The sequence below is a fragment of the Hakea prostrata genome, chromosome 9, assembly GCF_041222555.1.
Source record: "Hakea prostrata isolate BN-2017 chromosome 9, UWA_Hpros_2, whole genome shotgun sequence".
Classification (NCBI taxonomy): domain Eukaryota; kingdom Viridiplantae; phylum Streptophyta; class Magnoliopsida; order Proteales; family Proteaceae; genus Hakea; species Hakea prostrata.
Window position 1 is genome coordinate 58,586,143 of NC_142608.1, and position 19,577 is coordinate 58,605,719.

Here is a 19,577-nt window from a genome sequence, read left to right on the forward strand (position 1 = left end):
TTGACTAAATAAAAGTTTAAATAAAATGCTGAACCATTCCCATGATTTGGTGCTGGTGGAGGAAGGCTTCCTACACCCAACTATACCTAATGACTCTTGTTTAGGAGGAAACTCTAAATCCAAGGCTGTTTTTAGTCAGCCGAACTGCATCATTAATCCTCTCAGCAAACTGTAATTCAATCTTATAAAGTTTTTGGGACTGGGCATGCTTATTGGTGGCCTAAAAGTTTCACCTATATCGCTAACTACGTAGAACATTGAAGGGAAGATTTCACTCCAGGTGTTTTTATGACAGTTTTCATCTCTCTATGTTGGAAATTGGTGGGAACTGTATGGTAACTAATATTATTAAGTATTGTTGTGATTCTGAGCCTAACAAGTTGATATGTTAGGGACCCATTGCAGCTTACCAACATGACTAATGAATCTTCTGCACCGAAGATGGTCACCTGATTTTTGCCTACTTGTATATATGATTGATTATTTGGTTTGCTTCTCCCTTTTCCCAGACCAAAACAACAAAAGAATAGTTCTGGCTCTTCAAAGTGGGCTAAAGAGTGAGCTGACATGGGCTTTGAACACTCTTACCTTGCTGTCTTTCAAAGAAAAGGATGACGTACGCAGAGATGCCACCCCACTGGCTAAAATACGGGGTTGCTGGATGGGCTTCTTCAAGTTGTGGGTGTCACCAAATCCTATAGTTTATTCTCTTTCCTTATTATTTAACGCTTTCAACTCCACTTTGCATGCACTCTTATATTCTTATCTCATTCGATCATTTGAAAAAATCCTGGGTCTTGGAATATTAGCAAGCATGCAGCTGGAAAATTTTAAGTTCACCTTGCAAGAGTTCTTTTGCCAAAAAGTGCTCCTTACAGGGTCATTAACATAATGTAGACTTAAATGGAACAGATAGATGATTAGTTTGATATTGCTCTTCCAAAAAGAACTCGAAGGCTGGCGGGTCAGATTGCTAGGTGCAAATACTGTAGTTTCAGGATTTGGGAACGTAATACTTGAGGCATTGAGTTTCAAATGATGCTCACGCTAATCCTAGGTAACAACAAATATCTTCTTTATGTAAATTATTAAACCTTAATCAACTTACTCTAGCTGAAACTATTGAATGTATGGTCATTTTATCTTCTTTCCTTTGTTTTTTTCCCCCTAATTTGGTTGTAGCATGGGATCTGGTTCCAGTACAGAGGGCTCAAGCTAAAAGAATATGACGCGCCTAGTCCTTCAGAATGGTTTTCTGGCAATTCTTGAGTTCTCTAGTCATCCATCAATTGCTGGTTGCCGCTTTCCTGATTCAACCATTTAACAACTTCGGGATTTTGGAGTTGTTCTCTCTTTAATTGGGACGATATAAAATCTGTAAACGCGTTGTATGTTTGGAAATGAAGATCTAATCGAAGCTAATTGATTTATCATGGTATATGAAGCACATTTAAATGTTTTCTTAAATTGTAATGGTAAACAAATGCTAATTTGCAACCCGAATTTAGCTCTTGGAGAATAAGATTGGAGGGTTGAGACAGAAATTAGAAGATAGGGAATTGGGAAGAATATGAAAACACTGAAGGGGGAAATGGGAGTTGGGAGATAGCATTCTTCATTGCCTTCAGAATAACTTCCCCTATTACATTTGTAGACTTGGGTATTCCCTATTATTCCCTACTTTCTTAAAATGACATTTCAATCCTCACATACTCTTAGAATTTTTTTCTTATTAACCACACCTGCATACCATGGCCGTAACAGGGGTTGAGTTTGTGCAGTTTTTATGTTAGATTCTAGTTCTCAGAGTTAGTTCTGATGGATGTTCTTATTTACGCATGTTTTGTCATGCTTTTCTTTAAGAAATGTCAGGTATAAATTAACCTGGAAATGTTTGAGTTTGATTATGTTACATCTTCCGTGCCTCAAGCCCTCAACCATGTATTTTGGCTGATAAATCTGTTAGTGTCTAATTAGAAAATATCACAATGAGGACTGCCTGCTGCCCATCGAACAAATAATTGGTCTCCGATTTTTTTTGAAGGGGTGTGTGGATGGTAAGCCTGAAGATAAATTCTTAAGTTCTATATTCAGGAAAATATCATTTTTATGCAAAATATGAGGTACTTGTGAGAAGACTCTGTAATAGGACATATTTCTATATCTTGAAGTTTTGGAGTTTCATGTAACACAATTGTTTGATTTTGCAGCATAAGATGAACTTAGGTAACCAATCAGTGGAAAGGAATAACGATTCAAAGGAAGAGATGGAGCCAAATGTGAAGGCAGAGGAACCAGTAGTCGGATACAACAGCAGCAATGTGAAGAAGGCACGGTTACAGTCAACGCTTTCAGCCCTGCTTAATGACCCGACACTGGCTGATGTTCCTAAGAAACCCACACTTGCTGATGTTGACACCTTGTTGAGCTTGGAATTAGGCAGTGCTATGAGAATTTTCATTGTTAAAATGGATAATACTACATTTGGTACTTCTTCTCCCAAATACTATCGCTATTGTTGATATTTTTACTCGTGGAATTGTTTGGTTATGCTGGGGGCTGACTTAGTCTTTGTCAGGGAAGATGTTGCAGTGTTGAATTCAGCAACTGTTAAAGATTTGAAATTGGCAATCAAAAGGAAGACAAATGATATGGAGCAGTCTCAGTTGGGACATCGTCACATTTCATGGTACATTTACTTAGCCTTTCCATAAAATCTCACTTTTAGTTTATCATTCCATGGTGCAAAATTCATGTGATTTGGTCTTGTTGGCTTTTTCTAGAAAAAAGGAGAATGGCTAATACAATAGATGAGCTTCTCATTGTATCCTGTTAAGTAGAATGGTTATGAAACATCTTCTATTTTTGTGCTCCATAGTCTATACCATGGTAACTTGAATGTCTATTTCCCATGACCCTATTATTTATATTTTTTTGAGTAGAAAGGAAACTATGGTGGATTATTTGGGTGGACTAGTCAAACCTTGGGCCCATTTATGGACGAAGGACTGAGGCCAGTGAGAACTTTGGGACCTCATGTGGATGACCTCAAGGGTGAAAGAAGAGTTGAAATCCTGGACCCTCTGCTTCCTGAGTCATGGTCCCCTACCAATAGAGTTACCTCTTGTAGTCATTGTCCATGACCTTAAGGCCTTTTATGGGGATCCAGATCCTCTCCAACTCCGTAAGTGCCTAAATCTCCCCTATCACCAAACAGAAAGGGGCAAATTGACCACCCCACTCCTACCCAAGCACCTTCTTTTGGGGTGGGAACCAGTCCTGCTTGAGCCTGGTTGGAAGGGAGGTGGGCAAGCAGGGAGTTGCACAGGCAACAAACATCTTTCACTGTGATTGGTGAACTATTAGTTTTTTAGGGTTCTGAGGTAAAAAAATGTCACTTGTTGTTTTTGTTTATTATTTCTCCGAATACAATGGATTGTGACCTTCAGGCTATTTTTCTATTCAGGATGCAAGTTGTACGATCATCATTATTTTGAGGATTGTCTTGGTTAAGTTTTTATATCAGATGATTATGTTTAGCGGAGAAACTATGATCCCTCTAAAGGAGGAAGCTTCCGCACTTCTTTCTTTTTCAAAGACAAGGTACTCGCCAGAAGATAAGCTCTAAAAGAGAGAGAAGAGAGAGACATGGGGGACACAAGACACTTTCCTGATGATAGATACATGTACCTGTTATCTAAGCTATTTTGGAGTTTATTTCTCCATAATATGTCTTGTTTCCATTTGGAAAGAATGGAGAATCCTGTGCAAGATAACACCTTAGGCCATTTGCTAGCATCTCATACTGATTCTTTAGGGGACAACTTATATGGAACCTATTGAATGAATCTCTTTAGATATTAGTGGCAAGGGTTCAACATACTGTGTTAGGATACTAGTCCATTGGAGGGGGCGTACACTATAGGGATAGAGTAGAGGGGTTGTAGGGGATCAAACCCATCCAAACATGTGGGGGATGGGATCAGCTATAGGGACAGGTGGTGAAATCCTATTCGGGAGCAACCACTCCCATGTTGTCCTATGTGGAAAGAGGGTTTGTTTGTTTGTTAGGATTTGCTTTGGGCTACATTAGGTAATGGGGGTAGAGAGGAAAGAAAAGGGGGGGGGGGATTGAATAGTGTCTTTTGGGGCAAGCTTGCTTGCAAAGAGGGGAAGAGCCTCAGTTGGGGCATGTTGATGGCTGTCTTCGGGTTTGGGGAAGATCATTGTAATGGGGTCTTGATTGGTTGAATTGAATGCATTAGTCCTCTTAAATTACATTGTAAAATCTTGTTTATGCAATTCAAATGTTGTGTGAGTGTGTGGTGATTCAGAATGCTGCCAAGAGCTGATACGCAGGTGAATTAATCATAGGAGAAGTTCTTGTTCAGTGGATTCTATCCAGTTATTCCAGAGTTCTTTGAGGATCTTAACATACTCATGTAGGATTAGAATCTTGGGATTTTCTTTTAGGTGTATGTTGTATGCCGCGTGTATACGGATATATTTGACCCACGAAAAAAGTATATACATGCATAGCTCCTCACCCTTGTGGCAGTTTCACTGCTTTTCTTTAAACTGGGAAAAAAATTAACCTCATACATCAGCTTCATTCTTGTGGTTTTCTAGTTAGATATAAATTAGATTGATGTGTAACATTTATTTGTTTAAAAGACATATAATGGGGGCCAAAATAGAGAAGAAAGAAGGATAAAGAAGATAGGGGGAAGAAGGGAAATCTTAGAAGAATTAGTCTTGAAGAAGGGGAAGAGGGAGAAGAAAACTCATAAGAAGAAGAAGAAGAAGAAGAAGGAAATAGGAGAGAGAGAGGGGGGGGCTACAAACGCACAAAGCTCAAGCTTCAATTCATATTTTTCTATTCCATCTCAATAAGCTGATTCCAAGTGTTTAAATAACAAAACAAACATACTTGATACGAACACAGACTATAATAGGACTCTTGGTAATTTAAAACTAACAAAAACTTATCCAAGATATCCTACCCAAATAAATAACTTCGATTACATGATTATCCCAATAATAAATAATAAAATTCTAAATTATCTCTAGAACTCCCACGAAAACAGATCCTATTTTATCTCCTTGCAAGCTGGAGTTTGGGCCCACCAAATATGAAAATATCAATCTGGGTTCTGTTCCGCTCGTGCGTGACGTAATTTCTGGTTGTGCTGCATCTGCATATCTAGTTTTTTACTGTTTGTGCTTTGCAGGAGGCATATTTGGGCAAACTTTTGTCTTTCCTACAATAATGAGAAGCTCATTGACGATAATGCTCTACTCCAGGATTTTGGCATACGTAATGGCTCTCAGGTAATTGCTGTCCCTTTGCGTGATTTACTTCTCCTTTTGCCTGAGATCAAGGTTTTGAAACAATCTCTCAACAAAAATTGCTTAGCTGAGGCTATGTATGAAAATTGTCCCCCGACTCTACTTGTACGGAATCCTTTGGCACCGGGTTTGCCTTTTTTAATAGCTGATGGGAGCAGGAGGTGGGAGGTGTTTGGTTCCATTTAACGGCTTCCTCCAATGCATTTTGGAGAGCTTACCTAGATTTTTTTTATAGATGAATAATTGAATATATAACTGCAAGAAAGAACAAAGAGGGGGGGGGGGGACTGGCCTTCAAGAGGGAGGCCGAAGGGTGGAATCAAGACCCCATGAGACAACAATGAGCTTGTTCCTTGGGGTATCAACAACTGGGGGGGGGGGGTGAGGAATACTAGAGTCTAGTAGAAACATTAAAACATATGGCTTTCCAAATCAAGTCTAGGAATTGAGATTTGGAAATCCATCTCCTTAGGTTGCTGTCCCACCACAACTTACCTAGATTAATAAAGATAAGAGTGTATTTTCCTTTAATTTAAATAATCTGTTTTTTATGTAGGTACACTTTGTTCCCTGTATCATGTCAAGATTATACCGGAAACATGCTCGGAGGAGAAAACATCGATTCTTCCATGGTCTTAGAAAATGATGTCTGGTTTGTGATAGTGAGGTTTTTATGTAGTGACCCACTGTAATTTGTTAATAGGTTAATTATGCTTCTGATGAATGCTAGACGCTTGGTGTGGGATAACTTGGGTTTGCAAACATGATGATGATCAGCTTCTTTTTCAGGCAACCTTTTTCTTTTCTGGTTTGTTATAAAGTTATACTATAGCATTGAAGAGGATAATTTTCTTTTTGTCCTAAAACAGGGTGTCTTTTTGTTTTCTTTTAAAATATAAACAAATGTTCAATGTATTTTGGTAAACTCATGAATCTGTTCATTTCCAAGCTTTGCACTGCAATGCTAATTTCCTATTGTTTGCCTCTTAAGAGGTATGGCTTTTCTTATCTATTTGACGATAGATGTCAATCTTCAGTCTGATATTTTACCTTTGCTGGTAAAGAATAGCTATTCTCTTCCAATGCTTTTGGATGGTTTTAATAGGACATCTAAGGAATTTTGAATCTTCCCAGATCTTGCTGCTATTGTGACACAAATGTTTTTCAGAGTCACTCACTTTTTCCGGGCCTATGGAGCCTGTAAATGTAGTTGCATTTTCATCAGTAGTTGGGGAAGAAGCTTCTTTTATATTATTAGTGGGAATTGGCTACTATTAGAGGCCTCAAGTTTAGTCAGGGTAATGGTTGCCTTTTGAAAGCACTCTGAAACTCATATTGTACAGTGCAAAGAATTGACTTTTACAGAGATGTTACAACCTAAAGACGTCCATTGTAAGCAGAAGTCCATGCTTGAATCAACTTTACAATTCTAAAAGGATAAGTCATCCACTTTGATCCGCAACATAGTAACAGAAGACTGCAACAGTATGGTGATGGTGGGAAGCTCTTAATTCCAGAAACTGAACCATGGTGGTTTATTCTTTTATTCTCGGATTGGAGTGTTTGCCACCATGGAGGACAAACTCTATTGGTTTATTGTCCAGTCTTGCTTCTGAACTGGGGAAGAATAACTTCATTTTTGGAAAGTTTTAGTATCATAGTATCAAATAGCAACAGATAGGTTAGGCTACAGGAATTCTGTTTGGATTCTTGGATTCCAGAGCAATTGAGGGCAATACATTTTCTTACCCGAAAAGGAAGATCTAAGCAAAACATTGTGTTGGGTTCTTGGATTCCGAACTACACTCTCTGTGTTGGATTCCAAAATTTGGAGAACAGCCGATCCAATTTTCAGTTTCTTTCTTCTTTTTTTCTTTAGTGTTTTGGATTGTTAACTTTATAATGGGTGGGGACTATTACAAAGACCACATGGAGCATCGAAACCAGGGCGTCTTCACCACAAGTCCAGAGCACCTCCTCTGATGGGGACTGTATTTTTTTGATGTTTTCTGACCACAAAAATAAAAGAACTGCGAGGAATGTACACTGTGACTCCCACCAATCACCACAAGTCCAGAGCACCTCCTCTTATGGGGACTATAGGGACTGTATTTTTTTGATGTTTTCTGACTACAAAAATAAAAGAAACCGTGGGGAATGTACACTGTGACTCCCACCAATCGAGATTTTCGATTGTTAATTTTGCACTAGGCCAGCTGGTAGTAACGGATTTGGCATCCATGACCCACCAATCCGGGTATCAAAGAATTCGAATCAGAATGATCCTAAGTGAGGGCAGGCGATCAGTGATTCTCCAGTCAGGATGAGTAGGACCCACCACACTCTCACCGGAATATTAAATATTCATTTGTTTATTGGTCGATAATTTTATCATTCATTCACAGCTTCGGAATAAAGATTACATTCAACTCCACAAGTCAATTTTTGTGGATCGAAACCAACTCTTGCGGGGGAGACCTAATACCGATCACTGTTTCTGCTCTTTTGGGATTTAGAGACTCTCAGAAGAAGAGAGAATAGAATTCTCATTCTCTGATGGACTCGTCTTCGCAAAAGATAAAGTTTTCATTCATACGAGTTGAACACCAGAACCAGAACCAGCGGTGATCGATGTCTCCTCCAATCACAAACAACAACGGCAACAACCCTAGCAGACCTCCTCCCCCTCTTCCTCATCATCATCATTCTCAGAAGCCCACATCACTCCCTGATCTCTTCCTCACAGCTCTCTCCCTTTTTTTCCTCTTCTCCTCATCTTCCAAACCTCAACCTCATCACATCTTCCCTAAAATCCCTCCCTTCTCTTTCCCTTCCAACCCTCGTCGTCTTATTCTCAAGAACCCAATAATGTCCCAATCCAAACGCACCGGCCCTAATCGCTTCTCGAATCCTCAATCCCTCTCTGATTGGCTCAAACCTCGATTGCCTTCCGATTCTTTTGCTTCTTGGGGTGTTAAGCCAGGCACCAAGAACGTACACAATCTCTGGCTTGAAATTGCTGATGGCGAGACCTCCCTTGTCGACTCCAGCCCTCCTCTGCGTACTGTTCATGTCGTCACCGTCAGAGTCATTGATGGCAATGGAAGTGTTCTTGTTGAATCGCACCAGGAGTTATCTGACGGCACCATTCGTGAACGATGTAGGCCGTTGTCGGAAAAGATGAAGCCTGGAGAGAGTGTTGAAGATGCTGTGAGTAGGGCTGTTAGGGAAGAGCTTGGATCAATAATTCAAGGGAATTCAGATGATGGGTTAGTGAGGGTTGTGCCTGGTTCGTATATAATGAAGGAAGAAGAGAAGGCATCGGTTTCCTACCCAGGTTTGCCTGCTTTTTATGTGTTGCATTCAGTTGAGGCTTTCGTGGATGGGTTGCCTGGAGGGGAATTTTGTACAGAAGAGGTCGGAGAGTACAGGGACAGCAGCGAAGCAGAGATGGTGGCTGATAAAGCAGTGTTTGTTAAAAGACATTTTTGGAAGTGGGTTGCTTCTGACTCTGTTTGATTGCTCCTTTCTCGTTCAGGGATGGTGAGTTTGAGCTGACCTCCCCTTTTTTGCCTTTTTCCTGCTTTAAGCTTCTTTTTTTTTTGTTCAATATGCAACTCTATTCTTTATAGGTTTGTCATGGTGGAGGTTCTCATTCCATATGCTCGCTAATGTAATGAGATTCGAAACATACATAAATATGATCATATGAGTTCTACATTGATTTCTTGTTCTGTTTTTCTTTTTCGGTTTTTAACATCGCGTTACAAAAGCAATTGAAGCAAACTAAACACGAATAAAATAAAATTTGATTCTGGGTAGAAAAAAAAAAACCAGTGCTGCATGGTTATCCATTCTCATACAATTGAATAATTGATAGCCCAAAGTGTGGGGAAGAGAATACTGAAGGAGTACCCATTATTAGCTCTCCACTACATAAGAGAAAATATTTATTCGGCAGCTACTTCTGGAAGTCAATTCATATATTCTTAAATACTTCTGGAAGTCAATTGGTATATGCATTCTGAGATGATTGAACTTCCTGGCCGCGGACATCTTCTAGTAGTCGATCCTCCTTTTTGATCTTCTAGCGCCCCTTCCACCTTATTGAGAACCCCAAAGATGAAATATGCCAAAATACTTAGGGATACACATTGGTTTACCCATACTTGCATCTTGAACAAAACAATATAGATAGATGCCAAATTGTAGATGAACCATCTGATGTTGATAAGAAAAGCTATAAGCCTTACCTTTTTTTTTTTTTTTTTTGTTGGCCCCTGGGAGGGGGAAAAATTGGGGTTTAAAAAACAGACTGACCGGCGCCTTTTGTAATTCCTGTCAGGAGGAGCATGTTATCTGATATGACAAGTGGAATTTTTTTTGAGTGATTGCTTAGTCAGTTAAAAAGTGGTGCTGGTAGTTGTACTCCCATATCTCATTTTTCAACATACCAAATCAATAAGAAAGAGATACTGAATCACTCAGAATGAACCAACCATTAAAGTAAGCAACATACCAAATCAATAAGAAAGAGATACTGAATCACTCAGAATGAACCAACCATCAAAGTAAGCAATGGCCAATGTGCTTTTTGAAAACTTAAATTCTATCCCTCCCCTCCCCTGATCGTGTTGCACTCTATATCTCCATAAAACGGCAGGGAAGTTGAGGCTTGAGGTATACAGAAAAAGATGTCAATGTTGTTTTACTTCTCGAGAGACTTCCAGAAAGAAAATCCACTCTATTCTGTATAGTTTTCTAAACTTCAGTAAATGCTGGATTTATCGGAATAAATTCCTCAAGAGTAAATGAAATTCAAACTTGCATGAATTCATTATAATCTTACTGAAAATGTGAAACCTATGTTCAACGGCAAGGGTAGTTTCATGAGTAAACAACGGTAATGATTCTTACCTGAAACTAAATATCACAACGCTAATACCCAAATGCAAGTTTCGGAATAAAGTCAATAAACCATGAACCAGAAATAATTCAAATTGGTTTAAAGCTGCATTGAATTACAAGAATGCTTCTTTATTGGAACATTATCTTTGGCGATGGTAGTAGTTATGAACCCTGAAGTGCACCATTCCCAATTTTACGAAGCTTAGGGGCTCTCATGGGGAATTTTTATTTGAGCATGTTTTAAAGATAAATCCTTTTTTTCCTAGGTGATATATCTAACGTTACAAGTCAACCAAAATGTTGAAGCTTTTGGTTTCAGCTCACTTATTTCCAATGAGGTCCAGTGATTCACAGAATGTCAGATGGTGCCAGTCACTTAGTAACACATTGCCCAACAGGAGGTTGATTATTCACATTGTTATTTGTTCAGCAGAACATAAGACCATTCCTGAATGTGTGAAGAACATCTTGAAGCTCTTCGACAACTGAGGATAATTTGATGTTTTCAGGTAGATCTATTGCCTTGAGTATCAAAAGATGTTGCCGGGATATCATATCCTGAACCCCCTGTTAAATGATCATGGCCTTCGAACCTGGATATGGAAATTTCAGGAAGACATGGCGAAAAGGCTGAGCCACGCATTTTCAATTGTTAATGCTTAAGCTAAATCATGTTTTCTTCAAGCTGAGCAGTATCATCAACAAACTTCCGTGCCAAACAGGTAGGGGTCTACAACTAACAATTTTGAAGTAAAGTAGCAGTTGGTGAGATTAGCTCAAATCTAGTAATGGCCCAAAAGGTACATAAAATTACAACATTTGATAGGTTAAAAAGTGGAATTAATGGATTTGATTCAGGTGGTATTGAATGAAAAACTTAAACAAAATGAGAGGGCAAGGGAAGAGTTGATGTTGATAACACGCCAAGGGCCAAGGAGCATTGTTCCCTTCAACATGATGGAGTAGTCTTTAAGAAGAAATGGAGAACCATCCAAGTTCAAAAAGGCATACATTCCTCTCCCTTCTCTCTACTGTCTCATCCTATCTGATCTGTTACTTCACTCTCACATCTTTTATTATTCACAAGTTATACTCCAAAACGATCCCATTTATCCCATCAAACAACCCAGATTGAAGCAGTCCTGAATGGTAATCCATAATTATGTGAAATATAAACAAAGAAACAATAGAAACAATCAGGTGGGCTGTAGATCTTTGCCTAGCAGATTAAGAAAATGTTTTGAATGGAGTATTCTACTCCAAGAATGAATCGAAAAAGGAAATCTTTATTGATCCCATCTCATATTTTTACCAGGCAAATCAAAACTTTCATCAAAGGATGAGAAAATAATATTTATTAAAGAAAAAAAGTTCACTTTACATGATGTCAAACTTGCTGATGCTTCTTTTAGAACTTGTTGATGCTGGACGCTTATCAGGTCCTTAATGTAAGAAATGGGCAACTGCTTGCTTTTCTGTCACAGAGCGAAGAAGAATCTCCTAGCCTTTAAGCCATGTTTGCTTTTCCTTTTTTTTTCTTTTCTTCTTTCTCATGGAAATGTTTGCGTTCTTTTGACAGACTTTAACTTCTCACCATTGGCTTTATCGATTCTTCCTTTTAGCCGTCTTTCAATAGTTCCAGGTGACTAGTCCAACGTGAAAACTTATAATCAAGTAATTGGAAGCCATCTCTTTATTAGTTCTACTCGTGTCTCACAACTTTTGTCATCTAGAATGTACGAAAAAGAATGTAGAAAACACTAACCACACATGTTCATTGCAGTCAAGACCGATTTATTCTCACCAAATGAAATGTTCTGGGGGTCCATTTCAGGGGCCTAAAATGTGCTTCGATGGTAGTTTTTCAAACTTTGAACATCTTTGAATAGGCATGGTTTTGTTGAGAATTTTGAATCCTTCAAAATTCTTAGTTGTAGTCTTGTAAATCCCTACCTATTTGGGGTCCTGTGTTGTTTTTTTGGATTGGGGTCCTGTGTTGTTTTCTTTGGATGTTTCTGAGTAGCTTGGCCTGTCAGTCCTTTTTTTTTATAAGTAGAGTTTTTCAATCCTATAACTATTTATATTCTCTTAATAGGGTTTAGAGGGCAGAAGAAATGACTAGATTGTCTACTATCTCTAGTAAAAAAAAATCAATTACAGGTGCGTCCTACTCTTAAGAATTGAAAGCTATAAATGGACATCTTTTTAGAAGAGTAAGGTGGCATTTGTAATTAACTTTTTTTTTTTTTCCTTCTAGAAATAGTAGATGTAATTGATTACAAATTAATACCTTAAATTTAATGCTTTAATTAGCAAGAATTTGATGAATCGGGGCTACTAGAAGTTTAATCAAGGCTACTCAACTCTATCACAATTGCATTCAAAAGAAACAAAAGTTCTTGGGCAACTGCTTGTCTCCTTCCTCAGCCTTAGTTGTCAAAACAAAGACTAACTGTACAGAGAAACTTGGGTTTTGGAAGAAAAGTAATAATTAACGTTGAGCAGACTATCTAGTCAAGAGTAAATGAGTCATACAACATCGACCCAATCTAGAGCTTGACTTCAGTGCTACACATTAACTGTGTTGTGAACAATCTCGACCGAAATCTCAATCTCAACTGTTAACTGCAGGTGTTGCGCCTAAGCAATTTTAACCTTCATAAAATTGAGTCTCTTCTTTATATTAATTGTTAAAATATTTGACTAACATGTCAAAAAGTTTCAGAAAAGATGAAAATAAACAGTGACAAAATGTTGGAAATAATCTCATGTCAGAAACTTCGAAAGTGCCGCCACAATTTCTAAGACCTTTGAAATAAAGAAAATATTTCTGCTCAGCCAATAGAATTGATTTCCGCAGGTTCCGGTGAATTGAAATCTAACAGGAGAGAGGTAGTTACTCGATGAAAATAATGTGTTAGAAAGAAAAGAAAAAAAGCTAATGTATCTGCTCACGTGTAAATGACCCATACGGAATATCTTCCTCTTGAAGAGAAATTTGTAAGGACTAAGGAGAGGTTGTTGCTTAACAAGAGATTTCATTGCTTGGAAGGTATTTTAGAAAGGGAGATGTAATCTGTGCATGATACAATATAAGAAAGATCATGTCCGTTTCTTAATGAATCTGTTAAGCCTTTCTCTTTCCATGTTCATAGGTTTCTTCTCCCTCTCTCTTTCATATAAGAACACAAAGCTTCTCTGTTTTTGTCTTCAATTAAGTGACGAATAGAAGAGAACCAAATTAGCAAGAAATAAAAGGCTCTGGCCTTCTTCATGCTTGTGGGTTTACTAGCTAGCTGGCTTGTTTGTGACCCTCTTCTTTTGATTTCTATCTGAGGTGGTTAACAGAAGTGGGAAATGAAAACTGCAATAGCAAGAAAATTTGTGGCGTTTTTCACGCTTCTTGGGTTTGCTAGTTTCATTGTGATTCATGTTTATGGGGATTATCCGAAGGTAGGTTTGCTGCCAAACGAACCTCATTATTTCCAAATGAATCAAATGCAGGAACTAAAGGCTTCAATCTTCCGCCGTAGTCTGGCTTCTTCTCCCATCTCTACTGCGCCATCACCGGTGATCACCGTACTCTTCTTCCTCTTTAATCTCTCTCACTTCTTTTCAACATCCAAGTTATGGGTTAGGATAGAAAAATATCAATGATCTTGGCTCTGTTCTTCGGATGAAATCTTCATTTTCATTGGAAATGCTCTTCCCCTGCTGTTCTTGTTTTCTGGGATGTTCTTTTCTTCCCCTTTTTTAAATGGATTCCCTCTGATTTAAGTTCATATTATGCAGACAGTATCCTCATCTCCGCGAATTTATCGAGCAACAGCCTACGGTGCTGATCCAACAGGAAAAACAGATAGCACAGAAGCACTCCTCAAGGCTATTTCTGATGCATTTGAAGCTCCAACAAATGGAGATCTGATGCAGGGGATCACTAACCTTGGTGGTGCACAGGTATACCTTGAAGGTGGCTATTACATGATAAGTAAACCATTAAGATTGCCAGCCAGTGGTGGTGGAAATCTTCTGGTAGGTTCACACAAATCTATATTCTTCTCTCATTAATTTGCAGCTTCTGTAGCATCTATTAGAAGAGCAATATTGATTGTGTTAATAAATCGCATGAACAGATTCATGGTGGATCACTGAAAGCTTCAAATAGTTTCCCTGGAAATCGGTATTTGATAGAGTTATCTGCATCTTCAGCGAGTGAAGAGGAAGCCATGAAAGAGCAGATATCCAAATCAACCTACACCTATGAATATATCACACTCAGAGATCTCCTTTTAGACTCTAATTACAGAGGAGGTGGCATTTCAGTCATCAACTCACTTAGAACTAGCATAGACAATTGCTACATAACCCATTTCACAACCACTGGAATCTATGTCCAAGGTGGCCATGAGACATACATTAGAAACTCTTTCCTTGGGCAACACATCACCGCCGGTGGTGATCCCGGTGAGAAGAGTTTCTCTGGCACTGCAATCAACCTAGCAGGCAATGATAATGCTGTCACAGATGTGGTCATCTTTTCTGCATCAATTGGAATAATGGTGTCTGGTGAGGCTAATACACTTACTGGGGTACATTGCTATAACAAAGCTACTGGTTGGGGTGGAACAGGTATTTATCTCAAGCTGCCTGGTTTGACACAAACCAGGATTGTGAATTGTTACATGGACTACACTGGCATCGTCGCAGAAGACCCAGTTCAACTACTTATCTCTAATACATTCTTCCTGGGTGATGCTTTTATTTTATTCAAGTCCATTAGTGGAGTGATCAAAGGTGTTAACATTGTTGACAATATGTTCTCAGGAAGTGGTAAAGGGTTGGAAATAGTCCAATTAGATCAATCAAAAGCAGCTTTTAAGACAATTGATGGAGTTCTTATTGATCGAAACAATGTGAATGGAATGAAATTGAAGGCAACTGTTGCAAGAGGAGTAAAAGAAGGCAACGGAAGTTCATGGGTTGTTGAGTTCAACAATGTTTTACTGTTCCCTAACCTCATCAAACATGTTCATTACACCTTGAGCACCATTGCCTCAGGCAGCTTCCCTAACCATGCCCTGCGAAATGTGTCGGAGAATCGCGTGGTTGTTGAATCGGATAGCTCTGTACAGGGAACCATTCATGTTACAGTCGACCAAAGTCCTGTGAGCAATGGATGAACTGATCTGGAGAACCCATGACAAGGAAGAAATGAAGGCACAAGAAGGAAGGAAAATCAAATTGAAATAATTCAGTACCATACTAGTCTAAATTTTGAATTGGATTCTATTTCTTTCTTTTTTTATATATAATTTTTTTAGATGTCCTAAGCATGTATTGGTGATTGAGACGTACACAATGAAATCACAAGTTCACAACTCCATTAAACCATTCCAAAACTCTTTGTTTATTTGAATCATATTCAAGAGATTTTTCTAAGTAAATTTGGTTTAAAATAATCCTAGTATATTACTTTCTCTACAGGTTCATGGGAAAAATTCACTTTTCAAACCATTTTTTCCATCTCCTATAATGACATAATATGACCTCTTGGTAATGATCTTGACCACCAAGGTATTGAAAATGTGGTATGTTGATAAAGGGAAATAAGAATGAGAATTCAAAGTTCAATTTTTCATAGAAGGTTCTTTATGTTGAATTAGGGCTGTTGTTAGGTTGTGTTTGGTATGCATTCTTGAAGTAGATTATGGTCCATAATGACAAGAATGATACGTGTCTTGAATTCTTGTATCCAATTTCAAAGAATGGTCCGCTTAGAGATGTTTTGGTGCAATCCAATTAACTATCTTTGAAATCTGTGGTGGTAGCTAAGTATGAAATGAATCATCACAGTGAAAGTGCCTATTTGAAAGAGTATTTAATTCAATGCTTTAGCATCTAAATTTGAGGTTTTTTATTAGGGTTCAGCTTCAAGTTTTCAATACTGTTTTGGGGTTTTGGGTACTCATCAGAATCTTTGCATTAACGTGTGAGCTATGTTAAATTGAAACTTAACCACCTGGGAGGTGTTCTCTTAATTGAACTGTGGTGCCACAATCTCACTTTGTGATCAGCATTAGTTTCTCTCACCCAGGTGGTTGTCAAGCCAGCAAAGAAGACTGGAGATATCTGGTTTCAAAGTTCAACTAATCTGAGAAGTTCATACTTCAAAGGGACCCAATCTGGAAGTTCTTGCAGAACTTTGAAATCAACCACAATGCCCAGCTGTTTGAGAGGACTGTAAGGGGCTTTTTATTTTTCCCTTTTTCAATTCAAGACTTGGTCTAAAGATGAACAGAGAAAGTATTTCACCTGCAATTGCCAACACATGAACACCCCATCCTCTGATTCTAAATTCTAAGTGCCTCTTTCATATCATCCGTTCGTCTGTATAAGGTGATATGTATCAATTTTTCATCTTTGCATATCATATGAATAGATCAGAGTTTGAATCTTCTCGAGGCCAGGGGTGAAGCCCCTTTCTATATTAATTATAGAGCAAATTGCACTGACATCCCAAAATGGAGGCCTTAAACTATTGACACCCCTCTTTATGTTTATAAAATACAAAGACCCCAAAATTAGATTTTCATTGGATATATTTGTCCAATTTATCAATGAAAATAATTAAATCAATGTTTATTTTCTTTCAATTCAAAAAATATTCTTATAATAAACAATGTCTTAATGGTTTTCAGTGACTAATTGGACAAATATATCCAATGAAAATCTAATTTGGGGTTTCTGTGATTTTTAAACATAAAGTGGGGTGTCAGTGCAATTTACTCTTAATTATATAAAAACTCTTCTAAAGATATAATCGTGGTGTGTGCAAACTATCCCAGATGAACCTCAGATAAAAAAATAAATAATAATAATAATAATAATTTTATAAGAAGAAATAAAACCTATTTTGCCACCGTACACTAAAAGCATGCGATGAACTTTATTGCATCCCCTTCAATGCTGAAATTAGGATTGGATCGGATTGAGTAGATCAAAATGGTTAGTTAGATTTGGGCCACTTGATACTCTCTTTATGTTTTTTTTTTCCTTTTTCCCTAACGCAACTGATTTATGAAAAGATTGGTGGTGAATACAATGAAATTCTCTTCATTGAATGTTAAATTATTTTTTGCTTCCACTTATCATCAATCCGACCTTAGCTCAGTTGGTAGAGCGGAGGACTGTAGTTGGTTGACAGCCATAGATAGTCCTGCGATCGCAAGTTCGGAACTGCGTACGGATATCATGAATCCAAAAGAGAATGGAATTGGCTTAAACACCTTGCAGGGGATCCTTAAGTCGCTGGTTCGAATCCGGCAGGTCGGATTTTTTTCCCCCTTGACTCTTCCAATGGTTCTTCTTTATTGCAAATCTAGGTTTGCATTTTGCTTTGGAGCTGCTCGCAGCCACCCAGATTAGAGTTAGGGCAGTTGATAAGGTGACAGTGGTTGGCTGTCGAGCGTGCCCCAACACGCCCTCTTGTGCGCTGGCGGCTCCACATTGGCGATGTTGTTTTTTCTTCCAATGGTTCTTCTTTATTGCAAATCTAGGTTCGAATCCGGCAGGTCGGATTTTTTTCCCCCTTGACTCTTCCAATGGTTCTTCTTTATTGCAAATCTAGGTTTGCATTTTGCTTTGGAGCTGCTCCCACCACCCGGATTGGTTAGGGCGTTGATAAGGTAGCCCCAAATTGGCCCTCTTAGTAGCTGGACTCAGGCTCTGGTTTCTCACATTGGACTAATGTGTGTTTTTTTACTTGAACATAAGATGGCTACTGGCTTCTATGTAATTACTAGGCCTTCACGATAGGACCAGTGTTTGAGTTCGTAGTTTATAGAGCTAATGCTTGCATAGGAAATTCATTTACATGTCACATTAATCAACTTTGATGTGACTTATAAATGTATTTCAACCATTTGATGTGATTTTGAAACATATGTCACACATCTACAAGGAAATGGATGGTCCATATCTGATAAGAAAAATAACTGATAAATTTTCAATGATAAACCAGAAGTATCAAACTTATAAGATTGTTAACCACTCCTATAAAGTGAATTCATGTAAGTCCTACCGAGGATGAAATAAAAAAAAAAAAAAAGACTTGCTTTGTACAACAGTTTCTCAAAAATATGGTCATAGACAATGTTATAATAGAATAAAATTTACTACTATATTGAAATATGTAGCTAGCCTAGCTTCAACTTCAAAAGGGAAATCAAAGAACAGAATATACACATTCTATTTAAAAATATACAATAGAATCTTTAGGACAAGGTGTCAATAGTTATTAGGACACAAACAGCTTTGTGAGTGTGAATGCATGACTATATGAGCAGCTTGGGTGGAATGTGGACAGAATCCAAATTCTTCTTCTTCCTCTCCTATTGTAGAATTTGTTGGTTTGCTAGTAAGATATTTTAGATTATCTTTAGCAACATTATAATAACTCCGACCTTAGCTCAGTTGGTAGAGCGGAGGACTGTAGTTGTGATTCATTAAGCAGATAATCCTTAGGTCACTGGTTCGAATCCGGTAGGTCGGAATTTTTTTTATCACTTATTTCCCTGGAATTGTTTTCTATTTCTATTGGTGAGATTTGTTAGTGTTTGATAATTCTTATGGACATATTCCTTTTTCTGACATTTTTGTTTTCCCCTTCTTTAATATTGTCTGTTTTCCAACCGTGCCATTAGAAATTTTATGCCCGTATAAATTTCGTATCCTCCATTTTCAGATAACTGTAAGTCTGTAACAAAAACTCTCTCAAGATTTCAACGGTTATAATTTATCAGTTTGCCAGGTTTCAGTCCAAACAGTAGTCCCCTACTCTGTCTAGTTCAATCAAATCCATACTCGGTGAGATTAAAAGATGCATATGAGAAACCCATCCATCCAACTAGAAAACATTACAACTACGTATGCTCAAGGATGGAGCATTGGACTCATTTGAACTCCCTCTTAAGTGCAGGGTCGGAGGAGTCATAAACTTTCTATCATTATCACACAGGAACAGAAACTATTATGAAGAAAAATAGTAAGCAGAATCCGAACATAACCCATACCCTCCCTCCATACAGTATTCAAATCTGTTACTTTTGAAAGACCCAAGCTGCTATTGAATCAAAATCACTCTGTGAAGTTGGAGATACGTTGTACAGAACAATCAAAAACACCACAGCTTGCGCAGTAAAGGAAACAGATCAAAACTGGCTCACTAAGACATATCGAGTTGGGCAGGCCTAAGGGTTCAATCAAACACCATGCTAAGCAGATAAAACCAGAAGTATACTTTTTGAGCGTCATTTAAATTT

General features: G+C 38.1%; 3 protein-coding genes and 2 non-coding genes across 7 annotated transcripts; all 5 read left to right on the forward strand.

Annotated features, from left to right (window-relative positions):
* Nucleotides 1–2,073: 2,073 nt before the first annotated feature.
* On the forward strand, nt 2,074–7,093 carry LOC149005769 (U11/U12 small nuclear ribonucleoprotein 25 kDa protein-like). Of its 2 annotated transcripts, none has more exons than XM_089168645.1 (4): nt 2,074–2,487; nt 2,584–2,689; nt 5,208–5,331; nt 5,906–7,093. In XM_089168645.1, exons 1-4 carry the CDS (start codon nt 2,217–2,219, stop codon nt 5,993–5,995), a joined length of 591 nt encoding a protein of 196 aa, XP_089024771.1. In that variant the 5' UTR covers nt 2,074–2,216; the 3' UTR covers nt 5,996–7,093. The 2 variants fall into 2 exon arrangements, with proteins under 2 accessions (XP_089024771.1, XP_089024772.1); XM_089168646.1 differs by having other exon boundaries at nt 2,082–2,487; nt 5,232–5,331; nt 5,906–7,091.
* Nucleotides 7,094–7,760: 667 nt separating this feature from the next.
* LOC149005770 (RING-H2 zinc finger protein) lies at nt 7,761–9,067 on the forward strand. The gene has a single exon (XM_089168989.1). The coding sequence runs from the start codon at nt 7,981–7,983 to the stop codon at nt 8,866–8,868; it is 888 nt and encodes a 295-aa protein (XP_089025115.1). The 5' UTR covers nt 7,761–7,980; the 3' UTR covers nt 8,869–9,067.
* Nucleotides 9,068–13,317: 4,250 nt separating this feature from the next.
* On the forward strand, nt 13,318–15,628 carry QRT3 (Pectin lyase-like superfamily protein). 2 transcript variants are annotated; one of them, XM_089168754.1, is made up of 3 exons: nt 13,318–13,836; nt 14,050–14,289; nt 14,391–15,628. In XM_089168754.1, exons 1-3 carry the CDS (start codon nt 13,615–13,617, stop codon nt 15,435–15,437), a joined length of 1,509 nt encoding a protein of 502 aa, XP_089024880.1. In that variant the 5' UTR covers nt 13,318–13,614; the 3' UTR covers nt 15,438–15,628. The 2 variants fall into 2 exon arrangements, with proteins under 2 accessions (XP_089024880.1, XP_089024882.1); XM_089168756.1 differs by having other exon boundaries at nt 13,318–13,827.
* Nucleotides 15,629–17,413: 1,785 nt separating this feature from the next.
* On the forward strand, nt 17,414–17,589 carry TRNAY-GUA (transfer RNA tyrosine (anticodon GUA)). Its single transcript has 2 exons — nt 17,414–17,450; nt 17,554–17,589. It is a non-coding gene; the product is annotated as a tRNA-Tyr (tRNA).
* A 1,125-nt stretch (nt 17,590–18,714) lies between these two features.
* Nucleotides 18,715–18,808, forward strand: TRNAY-GUA (transfer RNA tyrosine (anticodon GUA)). The gene is made up of 2 exons: nt 18,715–18,751; nt 18,773–18,808. It is a non-coding gene; the product is annotated as a tRNA-Tyr (tRNA).
* Nucleotides 18,809–19,577: the final 769 nt, after the last annotated feature.